Raw genomic sequence first — 17,406 nt, forward strand, 5'->3', positions numbered from 1 at the left:
TCAATAGAGAATGTCAAACGGCTGGTGAATGATGGTGGCACGATTTCTAGAATCGTTGACAGTTTGTGTTCCAGAAAATATTGCAGCTCACAGGTCTTCAATGGAAACAGGTCTATTGTTAACGATTTTTATCACAGCTTGGAAGAACTACAGGTAACCCCCGTATAACACGGAAGTTATGTTCGAAAAAATTGCCGTGTTATGCGAATCCGTGTTATACGAAACAAAGAACTAGTGCAAAAAAGGTGATTAGGTTCCAAAAATTAAAAAAAAAAACATGCTGTTAAATCCTTTTTTAAATCGGATTTATTATTCACAAGTCGAAAGGCCCGATGCAGGCATCGGGGCATACAAAATTACAAATAAAAATAATAATATACTAAATATTATACTGTAAAAATATAAAATAAATATAAAATAATTTATATTGTTAATTTGAATTAATTTAAATAATAGCTAGGGGCGCCCTTAGTGGCCATTTTTGGCATACCGTGATAGAATCCGGTTTTTCAGCTTTATATAGATTTTTTTCATGGCAAAATATTTATTTATTATTTAAGTAAATATTTTACCAGAGGATTATTCATCCTATATGATGATCTCGGCATGAGCATCATCAACTGGTAACAGTTTTTATTACATTTCATGTTGTACAAGGGTTTTATTTAATTTCCGAACCGTGTTAGAATGAACCCGTGCTTTAAAAGCACCGTGTTATACGGGGGATGTTCTCAATTCTCGAACCATGTTAGAGTGAATCCGTGCTATAGAAGTGCCGTGTTATACGGGGGTTACCTGTACTGACAAACGTTGACATTAGGGTTTTTCATTTCCAGGTCTTTTGCTTGTCCTGAGATTTCGAGCAAAAAGTGAACTGTTTCTCGGAATTCTATAATTAATTATTTTTAAGTTATAAAATTGGCAAGAGGCAAAAATTGTGAATACTCCGATTACTCAATCTGGTTCTTATTTTAGTAATGAAAAATCCTGCTACCGAGAATGCCCTTTCCGATTCAATTGATGCGGGTGGAATCGTTTTTAATGCATTTAAGAGAAGACGGATGTTATGTGTTTTTTCACCTGTAGTCTGGAAGATGTCTAGTTTGTTTTCGAGATGCATTGCAGTACTTCTTTGCCGTGTAGTATTTGTGATTTGTCTACCTCGGCTGCTTTGATAGCGGCATAAATCCCGATAATTCGGCAGTTCGTTTGGCTTTAATAATCAGGTTTATAAAGAAAAAATTTATAATTGCAAGTAGGTATTACGTACCACTTATGATAATTTTTCAGGGCAAGCGTATATCTGACGAATTAGTTGAAGATGGCATTCCTGAAAGTCTCGTAAGACTTTTATCAAAGGGCTGGATCAACAGTGACCTATTTCTTGAATTTTTCCAGCATTTTATTCCTCCATTCCTGTCACATGGCTAGTGGTCCTGTTCATAGACTCCCATGTCTCACACATTTCTAAAGATATGATTATCCTTGGCAAAGCAAAACAAAATGGTGTATCCTCGTGTTTACCTTCCCTGCCCACGCTATTTATCATCTTCCAATTTTTGGATCTAGGCATCTATCGCCTATTCAAACAGACTTGGGGAAAATTCTAAGACACTACATGACTGAAAATACTGGGCATAATCCAACCGCTCAGATTTTCATAGGCTAATGAAATGAAACAAGCTCTCTACACTACCTTTATTCTTGAAACAATTATCAATAGCTTCAGGAAGACTGGTATCACGGACGAGGCCTTCGCTACCTTAAAATTTACTGATAGGACTGATAACTTAACAAAGTAGCAGCCAGCTGAAAGTGTAAGCTTAGACTGTATCCTAGTTTTCCGAAATACGGAAAGGTAAGAATTAATTTACATTGACTGCAATGTAGAATTTGAATAAAATAACACGACTTGTAAATCGTAGAAAATGCGTTGATTGCTGTGTTTTGGCCTATATCCTATTAAATAGGCTAAAAACTTTGATTTATTTGTTTCTTTACAGAATGTCCAGCAAATAACAGAAGCTGGTATCTAAAATAAAAAAAACGCAACGATTATGACTGCGGAGTTTGTGGTGACAATTGTAATGATGTTAAAAAGAAAACAGAATGACAATGGGTGCAATGCAGTTTCTATTAGGTTTCGTATCATACGAAACGCCAGGCATCATATGAAAAAGGAAAAGATGTGTTTAAATATTTCAAATGTGCCTAGCGATTCAGAGGAAGATTAAAGCTATTTTATGCATGTGCGCGCATGAATGTTTACAAGTTAAAAAGTGTAAGAAATTTATGTATTGTAATAAAATTAACTCAATTAACAATAAAATATAAGCTAAAATATACTCTGGCAAAATTAGCAATATATTGTCACAAGATTACCTGTGAAATTACGAATGGTACACAAAACAAATAATACATGAAGACATGAACAATGCAACCATATTCTATTATTTATAGTTAACATTTCCAGTTACGAAATACGCACCCAATAATTAAATATTTATTAATTTTTCTCACAAATTTATGAATGTTGACCCTAATTTTTGCAATTTGAAATGAATTTGAAACGATTTTAAAATTAATTCAAAACAAATTTTCCTTACCGGATATTTGTAAAACTTGGATGTCTTTCTGCTGTCAGCCTCAAGAGATCTTTGTTTTGATTTAAACTCTAAAAGAAAAAAAAAAACAGTGTAAGTAAACAAAACTCATTACTTCTCAATGAATTGTAAAAACAATCTTTTGTATAAATAAGCTGGCACAATCTAGCTGTATTAACTCAAACATCGATATAACGTTTTTCCACACATCTATGGTAAAATATTTATTTTCTTTTATTGATGTTATTTGTAGTTAGCCTATTAATAGAACCTATATATGTTTCTCGAATAAAAAATGCTTTTTATGTAACTCTGACGAATTCTCACCATATCATTTATTATTAAAATGCTAAAATCATAATAATATACTTGAACAATATGAAATAGTTCGTATCTGCAATTGTAACTCGTTAATTACCTCTTAACAAACTTAAATAACATCAATAGAAAAGAAGTTATATAAAATTTATAATTACTTTATTAAAATAATGGAAAAAAAATACAAAAATTTAAGTTAATATTATCTGATATTCTGAAAGTAAATCTTGAAAATTGTAACGGAATGAAAATAACTATTTTTTTTTAAATAACTTGTACAAGATCCTATATTTATAATGCAGGATTTTCCAGAAAATAAATGTAAGTATTGTAAACAATAAAATGATGTATAATAGATACATTACTGCTGTAAATTACAAATCTTAAGTTATCCAATTAATTGTTTGTAACCCCCCTGTAACAGGGAAATTATTCCCATTGCTAATAAAGATTGATTGATTGATTAATTATTGATGTTATTTGATATATCGACATAAAAACACCGAAATATTTTAATACAATTTACTGATAAAATTAACTTTTATGAAAAATATTTCAGAACAATTTTTTATTTGATCCTCACTATAATATAAACATTTTTGAAAAATTTGGGTTAATAATATCTTAAAATCTGATATATTTTGATTTACTTCTTAAAATTTGATTCATTTATCATGAATCTATAATTTGTCTTAGATAAATCAAATTTTAGCATCAAAACCCCCTAAGATGGGGTTATACATGTCCCAGAAGTTTTTTAAATAAAATCGCCAGTTATTTTTAATAAATTCTATTATATTGTAATTTATATACATTTTTTTACTCTTACAATTTTAGTAATATATATATACAGTTTATACAATCAAACCCCATTACTACAGAGTAAGAATAACTGGTACTTTGTGTTAACGAAATTCGTATTAACCGAATTCGTTACCACTGAAATGCTTATTCTCTCTCTTCCACGGTACCGTAAATCTTCTACACCTAAATCGATAACGTAATAACGGTGTGTAACTATATTAACTTAAATATACTAAACGCATTGTAACTGCTTATCATTATAGTATTTAAATTTATTAAAATAATAAATAGGCATAAAACGTTAAATATAATATCAAAATTTTAAACACTCACTTAGAATTTTATCTTTTAGTATTAAAAAGGTTAATAATCAGGTTTATGAAGAAAAACTTCATAATTGCATACTTCGTACTCGTTTGTATCCTTGCCCAATTTGCACAAACTGGCATAATGCAGTTATTGAAGCCACGAGGCATGGTTAAAAATTATGACAGTATAAGGACAATTATTCCAGATAGTCTTTTACTTATTTGTACTATATATTAGTACACGGAAAATTAATCTCCACTGTTTTCTGACATACGGAGGCTATTTATTCATGTTACATTACAAACATTTTTCTCATTCAGAATTTACCTGTTTGCCTTAGATTTTTTAGTTTTACTCGAGTTTGTTTTTAAACTGATTAGAGTTCTGTGAAATTTCTAGCCTCCGTATGTCAGAAAAGAGTGGAGATTAATTTTCCGTGTACTAATATATAGTACAAATAAGTAAAAGACTGATTTTATTTGACTCCATCGGTTTTTAAGATAAGAGTTTTTTTTCGAAGTTTTATCTTCTACATTATTTTATTAATTCCAGATAGTTCTGACAAGTAAAGAATTTTTAGAGTCCTGCCACAAATAAGTTACGTATTAATTATTGTTCATTTGTGACGTGTCATAACGAGCAAAAATTTAAAAAAAAAACTAATAAGTAGGTTTAAAACTAATAAATACAAATGTATTCTGACAGTTTATGAGTTAATTATACTTTCTGTTTGCAAAATTTCCTCAACCTCAACACAAAATACGAAAAAAAATGAACTTTTAAGAAATTTGCGGGATTTCCCGGGATGAGAAGAATTTCCCGGATTAAAAAAACAACCGAAATCCCGGTATCCCGTTTGACAAACCTTAGAATTAACCATATTCGAAGAGAGAAAAACCTGAAAATTTAGAAATCTGTTTTTAAAAAATTCTCTCTGCCTTGGACATTATTGTATTCAGGAAAGTTTCCTTTATAGCAATTAGTCATTCGTAATCCAAATTTTGAAAAGTGAATTCTAATTTATGCCATATCAATTTTCTTATATCATTATTTTTCAAAAATATCTTAAAATAGAAAGTATATACAAAGACTCCAGATATATTTTATATTTCTACATTCACATCTATTCAAATTAATATAAACTATCTCACTTTGTATTATGAACGTCTTCAAATTCAAACATAAAAAGTTAGTTCTGAAGATCTACGAACAACAGGAACGAATTTTAACTTCAACTACTGTATCGTTTTTAAAGCGTTTATGCCAGACACAAACTGTTGTTTTGCTGACGACTTCTTCTTAGGAAGCTTTCCGTAAGACTATTATTCCAAATTTATGTTCCAAGATTTCAGTGTATATTTCTGGAATTTTATTTTTGGATCGCGGTTGAACACAGACAACTGAAATCGCAGAAAGCAAAATCTTTTTATAAGGGAATTAATAAAGTTAATTTTTAAATATAATTTTATAACTTTTTATAATCTTTTGTTTTTCTACGTATATTTTACATTTTATTTTTCAGTTTATATAAAGATTTTATAGTGAGGATAGTATAAAAGTCCCAGCGGTCACTATAGTTTTTCTTAGGAAATAAAAGGGATATACAGTGCTTCCCCTTTATATTAATTGTTGCTTAAATCAAGCTAATCGGGATTATATCATGTAATTTACCGTACCACTGACTGAGGAGAAAATAGAATTTTCCGACACTCCTTGCGAAAATTAATCATAAGGTTCCAAATTCCATACCCCTTGGCTTGGGATTCGGATAGAAAGCCTGATCCAGTGGAGTGGTTGTTAAGTTTTCCCCATAGCGGACACCCGTGAATGAAAGGATATATTTTTGATAACCGGCGATGATTTTGTTCTTTATTCCAAAAAAAACTATAGTTTGACATTTAAAAAAAAATACAAAAGAGGGACGATATTTGGCGATTAATCGAAACTAAGTTGAAAATTTCAAAAATATTCTAATATTTTATATTGTCTTTGAAACCGTGTTTTGTGAATTTGTTGGACTAGGAACTCAAGATTGAGATTGAATTTTAAAGTAAACACTTGGCTTTATTTCCATCTCCATTTAGTTAATACGTGCCATTTGCACGTTTCGGGCAAAAAGTCAACTCATCAGTCAACTAAATGATACACTATTTAAAATATTACACTAAATATCTAACAAAACTGAATTAAAACAAGGTATAGTTCTCACCATATCCATGTTCAATCCGTTGTGCGTACAAGGTCTTTACTTAATCGAAACATACAACTTATTTTTACAATAAGTGGAGTAGTTCCCCTTACATTAAATATTTTATTACAAATAGGTGTTACCAATAATACACGTGATGGTATTTTAGAACAAAATGGAGGACTTAATAGTAACAGTTTAGGAAACGGAAATCCAAGTCTTGAAGGGCTTTACTCTCAGCCATATGATTGTTTATTTATAATGTACTCAGATCAGTCTGATCCGTACTATACTCACTACGTTGTAAATTTTTTCGGACAGTGCTTTTTTTTTTTTTTTTTTTTTTTGCAAATTAGAAGTACTGTTCTTGTGTTTTTATTATAGTTATAGTTTGTTTGTGATAACATTTGCAATGAAAAACTAGATCGTGATCTTTATCGTGTTATGAACCACATTGTCGAAGTGAAAGTTCTTCTGAGGTAATAAAGAGCTAATAATTGTGAGAAGTGGAAGAAGTGTTACATTTACCCATCAAAACTAGACAAAGAAAAACGTACCAGTAAGTGAATGAGAGTGATATGTAAAAATGCAACATTAGGATGTGAACAAATTGTGCACTATATGCATCATTCTGGATATTAACATAAACTAACCTTTTGTTCGTTATGTTGTTGACAGCAATCTTAGATATTGAAGTCGCGAGCCTGAAGAGGAATTGGAACATTACCAATCCGAAAGGCATTGTTAAATAGGCGAAATAAAGTGAACTGTTTTAATCTCGGTCCCTGTTAATTGAGAATAATTAAGAAAAACATGATAAATACCACTAATATCACTACTAGAAAGAAAAACCTTTACTTATAACTTTTTATATTTTTAATTATCATCGAATGGCTAAAGGCTTAATTTTGAGGTTAGTGATGAGTTTAAAAAAATTGTAAATGTTAATAACAATAACATCATTAAGTCCGACTTTTCTCGAGATATGACACATGGCACCCCACTGTCTCTCCACCCCTTTAATGTTAAGAAGCTATGATGCTACTTATACAGAAGCTATTATGCCAAATTTCGTTTCTTATGGACGTCAACAGACATATACACAGAATATTTTTTCCATTATTTTTTTTAGACTTTTTTGGGATTAGGAGCTCTCAAAACCTGGAGATTTACAAAACTTTGAGAATTTGACACGATTCCAATATTTTCTCTTTTTATGTATATAAAACAGCCGGAAAAGTAAAATGAAGATTGTTTAGAAAAGCATTTAACTTATCGCTACAGAATATTTTGTCTTGTTTAGAAACGTTTAAATAAAAGATTAAAAAAAGAAATTTCTAATTATTTACTTTAAAAATTAAAAAAAGTGGGTTTATTTTGACTGGCACCTAAGTTAAGGGTTAAAACTCTTCCTTTCATTTGTACGCTTTCACGCAACCTGGTAGAATATTGTAGCTCTTTGCCTTTACACAACACAAATAGCACTGCCATTTGACTAAAAAAAAGATATCGTATTCTTGTACGTGTATTCAATTTTTTTACAACAGGGTGTTGCTACAGCCGTTCTATATAGTACATTCTACCTCGTTGGTTCAGCTCGTGCCTCACTACTCGTACTCCATATTGTGAGCTTAATGGCAAGGTCTGTATAAGAAGGTCAGGACCCGCTCCTGTGATTCTATGCGGCAGCGGCCATGTTGGGGCATATCGATAGAGATCACCACACGTGGTTCCTGCGTGAGTCGACTATTATTACGTATATACGTACTCAAAACGTTAAACAATGGGTTATTCTGTGGCACCTAATTGTAAAAATAAGTCTACCGACCTTCGATTGTTTAGATTTCCTGCAGATAAGCAAAAAAAAGCGAAATGGGTGCAGAACTGCAGACGGGATAAGTGGCAGCCAACTGAACATTCTAAACTATGTGAGGATAGTGTATATTATGTATTTTTCTATAGGTACTGTCTTTAAGATGTATACGTGAGCTCACATTAAATTATTCGTTGTTCAGCTTCATTTCGCAGTGTCCTGACCTTCTTGTACAGACCTTGCTTAATGGAACTCATAATGAGCGCCCTCTAGTGCCTATAGAGCAAAGTTATAATAAAAAAAAAATTAGTACGCTGTCGCACCCCGGTTGAAAATCACTATTAATATGTACATAATGTTAAGAAATTAATAAATTTCTATATTAATTTCGTGGAATACCAATACTACGAAATAAATATTTACCAAAATTTAATTTCACAGTAAAATTCATTTTATTGTTTTATAATTTAAAAACATTTTATGAAATATATTTTAGATATTTTTAATTAAAATAAATAATTATAAAACATAAATGCTATGGAGTGAAAATTAAACTTGGCAAAATGTCATTGGTGCTTGTAGACATGAGGTAATAAGTTCTGACCCAATAGGATTAATCGTGAGAAAACATATTAGCTGAATGACCGAAGAATATAAGACGTATAAACACCAGACAGAAGAAGAAGAAGAAAAAGGAAAAAAAAAGAAAAAAAGAATACAAGACGTAATTGACTCGTATCTTTAAAATGATAAAATTTAAATGCATGTGTTTATTGAAACGATTTATATTTTAATATTGTATTGCTTAAATATAATAATGATTCTTTTATTGCATGTTTACTGCATGGGGCAAATATATTCGATATTAACTTTTGGTATTAATATACAGTAGACTCCCCTATAACACAAGTTCATATAAGATGGATTCGTATAATACGGCGGAAAAATTGCGATCGTGTTCGTATAACGCGCTAGAAGAGGCTCGTATAACATGGTAAAAGAATGAATCAGATTATCATGGCCGACTCGTGTCTCGACAGGATTGGTCGAATGGTTTGTGCAATGCAGGTTTGTGCAATGTCAATAGTGGACATTGCACAAACCGTCGAGTTTAAACGAGCAGCGGACCTACTAAAAACATTTCTTATTCAACGGCCATAAAAATTATATTTCTATTAGGGGAGAGCGGGGCTACAAGTTCCGTTTTTTAATCAGCCTTATATTTTGTTAAGGAAACATAATTCTAGCATAAGTATTAAGAGATTAAAATTTAGTAATATATCTAACTTTGCTATAAATACAGTTTTTGGAGTTGATTTTTTGTAAGTTTTTTTATAATTAATAATACAATACCTTAAACCTCGGAAAGTAACAACTTACCCCGGTTCGGGGCTAGTAGTTAACAGGGTGGGGCAAGTTGTTACAAGATCTATGGAAGGTGTAATATGTAAAAAAAAAACCAATAATTTATTTAACTAAGTATGTATTTAAAGACTAATCAATAATATCTTATCAATAATTAGTTATTTTTCTTAAATTTATTATAAAGAAAACATTTTTATGTTTTAACATTTATAACTTTTACTTAAAGAAAAGGGGAGAAAGGAACATCCTTTCCAAGTTCTTGTATAACACCGGAAGTTGCAGGCAAATTTACAACTCCCGATGACCCTGGCTGATCCAAGCTTTGTCTTTCGTCGATGTAAAGCTTACATTTAACAAATACTCTGCTAACTCCTGTTCTTCAATAAAGACCAATCTTACTTTTTTGTAGCCAATCGCAGCGTTTTCTACTCCAGATTTCAACTTCTTCACAAATCTATATAACGTCATATGACAAATATCTAATTCTCTGGCAACAGTTTTTATTTTTTAACCATCTTTAATAACTGCATCTGCAGCTCTTTGCATCAACTCCCGAGATACAGAACCCCGTGTTGTTTTTCGAATATAAGTCCGCATACTGCAAAAGGAAAAAAACATTATTTTTACTGCATTACCGCTACAGATGAACTGGGGCAAGTTGTTCCTAAGGTCACAACATGCCCCCAAAGAAGGGAACATCTAGCCCCGATAACACATGGGTTCAAAACAGCAACTACTAGATTAGGTTACGAGACATATACAGTTTTAGCGTAGTATATCAAGATACTCGATATATTTTTGAATAAAAATACCAAACAATTAATCGCTAATTATTTAAATTCTCCAGATATACCAAAAATATCAAACACGAAAATATTTACTTATGTGGATCAGCGACGTACAGGCTCTCTTTCCAATGTACCGGACGTCACTGGCCTGATTAAGATAGCTGCCGTCGGTGCGCAGAAACGTTCGATTTCATGACATATTTACTAATTATATATATTTTTTTCCCTTGTGGAGCTATTTCAATCGGAACAACTTACCCCGGAAACTTTTAGCCCCGCTCTCCCCTAATGATGTCTCCAAAGTTCGGCAAATTTTCCGCAGAAAGAATAGCTTATCGGGAAACACGCGTCCGCCGTTCGATGAATCGCTCCGCGACGAAAACAAGCTTAAGCAATGACGTCTTCGAACGGTGCGCACTCGGTTATTCCTACAATATTTTGTTTATAGCATAATATATATAGATTACTCCCAAAAAATTATACGTGTTTTGGAAATGTTCGAGTCAAATTAGTCTAGAATCGATTACTTTTATTGGACAAAACCTTTCAAACAGCCGTACTCCCTAAACTGCACGAGTGCCCGGCTCATGTATTTGTAAAATCTAAGTGACTCGTACGTCACGGAATTCATATAACACGGAACGTATCTATCGTGTTATAGGGGGTAAATCCCCCTATAACACGGTAGATACGTTCCGTGTAGTTAAAATGCTTTTTAATTTAGAATATTACATTATTATTTTATATTACGATATCGAAGGAAATGAAAGTTAATTCGTGTATTTGATATATTTGCTATATAGATATATATGTAATAATAATCTCACAAGTTATCCAGATATGTGAGGTTCCATTCCGAAAGCATGTTAATTGCGAATTTTCAATGTTTAAAGTATAACGAAAGGTTATGTACGGTACAAATACCTGCCAGGAGGAATCTCATTGATTGAAATGCTAAATGAAGACAACGTCTTCAAATATTACCAATGAATTACTACTACTGCGGTAGCACTTCCACCAACTCTTAGAGTTTTCGCAAAATTTCCGTTAATCACCCACCAAGGATATTTTTATTTGTATTGATATTTTCCCATGTCAAGGACGTTCGCTTATTTATCAAATCAATTACTTGTATATCGCCTTGTCAGGAGGCTGACCACTCTATATGTTGTTGGAAGCTCACGATCTACATAATTGTACAGCCAAATTGACAACTATTTGAGGCAAGAAGTAGCAGTTTGGAAACTCCCATATCAATCATACGAATACGCATTGTTCATAACAGACGAGTCAGCGGTCAACAAATTATGCAAGAAGAAGGCTACCATATACCGAGAACCGATGTTTCGTCGAATCGACGAAGAAGGAACCTGGATATACTCCATTCAGTCGCCATTCAATTTGGTTATAGAATGGGAGGTCAGGATGGTCAAGTGAAACCACACAGGGATCTTTAAACTACTATGACTTGTATCGATGTTATACCTGGTACACGTCTAACGTCTCATTTCCAATCAAGAACTACTTTCATTGTTGCAATCCGAAACCACTACGTTATACATGCAATAACGAATAATCTCAGTCTTACGGAAACTAAGATTTTGCGAGAATATATCCATGGAAATACTACATCGAACATTCTCCGAACCAAGAACGAGACTGGTCATTGGAATTCTCTGGACGAATGCTTCGAAACTCACTCAAGACAGAATACGTCAAAACAGATCCTGTTCAAGCCACCAAATGGTTTGAATCGTCCCCCTTGTGACATGAGGTTTAATTCTTGTCGCCCTATTACTATCATTGTGATAGCACTGTCGATTGGTTGGAGATGTCGCAAACAATCGTGTTGCTCGAAGAAAAAGAGACCGGCATTTAGATATCCTCTCAATCTTAAGGAGAGATCAAAGTCGATCCCACTGGAATTAATTGAACTAATGCCAGCGACAGTTGGACCGAGTTTGTTCCCGAAATTTCATTCAACAAGATGCTGACCTTGCCCATATGGGAAAAATCTGTTACATTTCCCGTCGGAGTCAAAACTATTCCTACTCAAATGAGGCGTTTGTAAAAATCGCGCGGAGAAATCTCGTACCTCCGAACGAATATAACACAATTTATATATAATTTCTGTCAGTTAGAGAATCGAGACTCAACTTTCTTTTTTCTTTGTTTAGAACCAGAACACAATGGAGGAGCGACGAACATCAACATCCACTGAGGCATCGAACACAGAGCAAGCATCCACCTCCAATCCTACAACAAACCTGGCTGTAAGAGCAGTATTTGTATGCCCAGTATGTTATGATTATTTGATCCGACCCATCTTTCAGTGCTCCGAAGGGCATACGATTTGTTCCAGATGTAAATCTCAAGTACAGCAATGCCCGCACTGCCGCGTGAATATGGGAAGTTGTAGAAATCTTGCGCTGGAACGATTATCGGAAATAATCGCCTTGCCATGTAAATTCGGATTTAACGGATGTCCAGAAACCAGAGTTTTTCCAGAGAGGGAAGCCCACGAACGGTATTGCGAATACAGAAGCTGCTCATGCCCATCATTGGATTCCACTTGTCAATGGGAAGGAATGCACCAACAGGTAATCTCACACATCGAAGAAAAACACCTCGGCATGCTCTCCCTCGAACACCACTCAGTTCAAATGAACATTATTGGATTAGAACTAACTCAGGCCATGATTTGGACGACTCGTCTTCATTGCTACCAGCATCATTTCATCATCCAAGCCGTGAAAACTGAAAACGAAAATTCTTCCTTCCAATTATTCATAGTCGTTGGGATCGTAGGAACCTGGAAAGACGCTGGTCATTTCCGAGCAAAAATCGAAGTTCGTGGGTGGGAAAGACATTTTCTCTGGGAATCGATACCCTGTAGTGTAACCAGCGATATTGAACATATCATAGAAACGGGAGATTGCTTGATCCTACACTCAAAAATGTTGGAGCGAATGCTAAAAGAGAAAATTTTAACGGTAATGGTGTCCATTCATCCCGCGAGAATACGAAATTTTGTTGAGACCCGAACAAGGTGAGAAATAACGAATAGTATCTTTCGAAAACTTCTTTTATCAACCATAAAATGTTACCTCATCCTTATGTAATATGAACGACTACACTTACTATTTCCTTAAAATTAAATTGAAAATTATTGCATAAAATTGATATGAGCTCCCCAGAATATTAAGATCATTTTCCTTATATTTTCTTATGCAGAACTGTTCCATTTTGGCGGGTACAGGATTTCGAGCAGTTCGAAGGGGAACCAGACAGGCCACCGGATAGGGGAACACACCATATGGATGAAGTGGCAATCAAGCACGCTATTCGGCGTATTCAGAGCTCCACAATAAACTTCCGCACCCTGAACTACTTGTCCTACCCTTGGGGCGGAGTTGTCAACAGAACTTCGAGAGGAGGTAGAGAAGGTAACTACTTTCGCGGTGGAAAGAGCAAAACAATTACAAGAAAACAAAAAGAAAAGGAAACCGGCAAAACGGCGCAAGACAATGCTTCCGAGAGTTCACACCCATCAATGAGACTCCGAGTAGATAAACCTTCCGAACGTCCACTTCCACCAAAGAGACGCCGAGTAGATGAAGCTTCCGAGAATTGACGTTTAACACGAATGAGACCTGGAGCCAGGCCGGATCATCGCATAGACAAATGAGACAAATGTCTAGGGTCTGGTTTTGAAGGCCCGTTTTTGAAGGGCCCGTTCAAACTGTTCATTTTGAAAAGATTTGTAAATAAAATAGTTTACTTTTCTGAATTTTTAAATAAAGTTTATTCATAGTTATATACTTACTTTTAAAAAACTATCTTGGCTTTTATTTAAATTATCTTTTTCATTATTCAATTTACCTTTCATGGGTAAAATATTATATTATTTAAATATTAACCAAAAAGGTTAAATTAAACAGTTAATATTTTAAGCTAATATTGTTATTGTATAACAACTTTTGTTAGACCTTTAATAAAATAAATTTCATTTTTTAAATTTATAAATAAACTGTTCAAACTTTTCTATAAAAACTAAAATTTATTGTTGTTATTAAATATTTTTAATTAATAAAAATTTAAGATTTGTTTTAGTTTTTCACATTATTTAGTTTTGTTTTATTTATTGTTTTATATTTTTTGTGCGCTCTATTTCTTGTGGGAGAGGGAGGGGGCCCGGTAAGAAGAAAATGTCTAGGCGCCAAAGTGGGTTAATCCGGCCCTGCCCGGAGCCTTTCCTCCCCGGCCGCAACAAGACATGGGACGGGCCCAAAGGCTACAAGAGACTTCATGACATCAGCGTGAAAGAGAAAAACGAGCCGGGTCCACCAACCAACACCGCCCAGGCCGAACGGAACTATTAAACATCCTGTTCGAAACGAGAAAAACAAAAACAGAATTAAATTGTTTAAAACTTTAAAACACATAACAGTTACTAAAAAGTAGAAGGGACTTAAAAACTGACACTTTGTATTAACGAAATTCGTTACCATTGAAATACATATTCTCTCGTCACGAGACCTTAAATCTACTTTGCCTAAATCGATAACGTAATAACTGGGTGTGACTATATTAACTTAAATATACTACACACATTGTAACTGCTTATCATTATAGTATTTAAATTTATTAAAATAATAAATAGGCATAAAACGTTAAATATAATATCAAAATTTTTAACATTCACTTAGAATTTTAACTTTTAGTATTAAAAAGGTTAAAATTAATTTAAGAATTCACATCTTGACAAAAATGAATCTTTTATCACAAAAAGTACATCAGAAATTTGGATTTAATAAATAATTTATTTTATTATCAAACGAAAACACAGCTAGAATTAACCAGGGTTTTCTCATTTCCTGGTCTTTTGCTCGTCCCGAAATTTTGGAAAAAAGTGAACGATTTCCTGGAATCCCGGAAAATCCCACGATGGAATGAATTATTTTTAAGATATACAAAATGATATAATTATTTTTCATTTTTTGAAAGTAATTTAATACCTTCTGCAACCTCCAAAATCATATTAATAATGCTGTGTAAGATATATATTAAAAATTACCTTTCAATTACGTAGAAATTTTCACTAATAGAAAAAAGTTATTAAAGTTTGCTGAAAACTGCATTCAACAACAAAAATGCTTTGAATTGAGTTCAAAATTAAAAAAAAAAAAAAAAAAAAAAAACACAGATCAAACTTCTAACTTAAAAGGCAATTTTCATTTTTTAAATAAAACATAATACAAAATATTATTGTAAATTTTTATAATAAGATTTTAAAAAGCAAAGATGGTCAATACTCCGATTACTCAATTTGGTTCTTATTTTAGTAATGCAAAGCCCCGCTACCGAGAATGCCCTTTCCGATTTAGTAGATGTGATTGGAATTGTATTTAATGCATTTAAAAGAAGATATATGTTATGTGTTTTTCTAGACACATAAAGACAGTTTTTTATCTCATCTGCTTTAATAGAAACATCAAGCTTATAGCCCGATAATTCGGCAGTTCGTTTGTCTTTAATAATCAGGTTTACGAAGAAAAACTTCATTCTTGCAGACTTCGTACTCGTTTGTCCAATTTGCTCAATCTGGCATAATGCAGTTATTGAAACCATGGGGTATGGTTAAAAATTATGACAGTATAAGCACAATTATTCCAGTTATTACAGGTAAAGAATTTTCAGAGTCCTGCCACAAATAAGCTACTTATTGATTATTGTCCATTTATGACATGCCATAATAAACAAAAATTTAAAAAACTAATGAGTAGGTTTAAAACTAATAAATACAAATGTATTCTGACAGTTTATGAGTTAATTATACCTTCTATTTGCAAAATTTCCTCAACCTCAACACAAAATACGAAAAAAATGAACTTTTAAGAAATTTGCAGTTTCCCGGATGAGAAAAATTTCCCGGGATATTTTCCGGGTTAAAAAAAACAACCGAAATCATAGGAACCCGGGATTCCGTTTCACAAACCCTAGAATTAACCATATTCGAAGAGAGAAAAAACTGAAAATTTAGAAATCTGATTTTTAAAAATTCTCTGCCTTGGGCATTATTGTATTCAGGAAAGTTTCGTTTATAGCAATTAGTCATTCGTAATTCAAATTTTGAAAAGTGAATTCTAATTTATGTCATATCAATTTTCTCATATCATTATCTTTTAAAAATATCACGAAATAGAATGTATATATAAAGACTTTAAACATATTTTATATCTCTACATTCGCACCTATTCAAATTAATATAAATACAGAACTATCTCACTTTGTATTATGAACATCTTCAAATTCCAACATATTAACTAACAGCACAATTTTAGGTTCCTTTTGTGTTAAAAAGAACTTTTTCCTACTCTTATTTAAGGTCTCATCAGTTAAACAATATTCAAATTATCGATTTTAACTGATAAAGCCTTACGCTACGTGTGTATCTGAGAGCCGACAGTGATAAAAGTTTCTTCTGAAGGTCTACGAACAGGAGCGAATTTCAACTTCAACTACTGTATCGCCTTTAAAGCGTTTATGCCAGACACAAACTGTTGTTTTACTGAGGCAGTTCGTTTTCGGGAGTTTTCTGTAAAACTATGATTTAAATTTATGTTCCAAGATTTCATTGTGCTGCATTGTTTATTTCTAGAATTTTGTTTTTAATATTTTCGGATCGCGGTTGAATGCAAGTAATTGAAACCGCAGAAAGCGAAATCTTTTTATAAGGGAATTATTAAAGCTAATTTTTAAATATAATTTCATAACTTATGTTATAATCTTCCGTTTTTCTAAGTATTTTTTACACTTTTTTTCAGTTTATGTAAAGATTTTACAGTAAGGATATAAAAGCACAAGCGGTCAGTACAATTTTTCTACGGAGGTAAAACGGATATGCAGTACTTCTCCTTTATCATAATTATTGCTTAAATCAATTATATCACGTAATTTACCGTACCATTGAGTAAGGAGAAAATAGAATTTTCCGACACTTCTTTCGAAAATTATAAGATTTTGACTTCCAAACCCCTTGGCCTGGCATTTGGTTAGAAGGCCTGATTCAGTGGAGTGGCTGACATGTTGCCCCCAGGGCAGACACCCGTGAATGAAAGGATATATTTCTGATAGCCGGCGATGATTTTACTGATGACTTATTTTACTGGAAAATATGAATGCAGATATTTTGTAGTAAAATAAGTTCTATTAATA

General features: G+C 32.7%; 1 protein-coding gene across 2 annotated transcripts in view; it reads right to left on the reverse strand.

Moving 5' to 3' along the window:
* LOC136975017 (baculoviral IAP repeat-containing protein 7-like) overlaps positions 1–17,406 on the reverse strand; it is a 98,654-nt gene that overhangs the window by 55,063 nt on the left and 26,185 nt on the right. For both annotated transcript variants that reach the window (XM_067270006.1, XM_067270007.1), the window contains exon 2: positions 2,607–2,674. In XM_067270006.1, the coding sequence (XP_067126107.1) occupies positions 2,607–2,674 (68 nt within the window). The remainder of the gene's footprint in view (positions 1–2,606; positions 2,675–17,406) is intronic.

Source organism: Centruroides vittatus, unplaced genomic scaffold (genome assembly GCF_030686945.1).
Source record: "Centruroides vittatus isolate TY-2023 unplaced genomic scaffold, ASM3068694v2 contig_361, whole genome shotgun sequence".
In the NCBI taxonomy this organism is placed as follows: Eukaryota; Metazoa; Arthropoda; class Arachnida; order Scorpiones; family Buthidae; genus Centruroides; species Centruroides vittatus.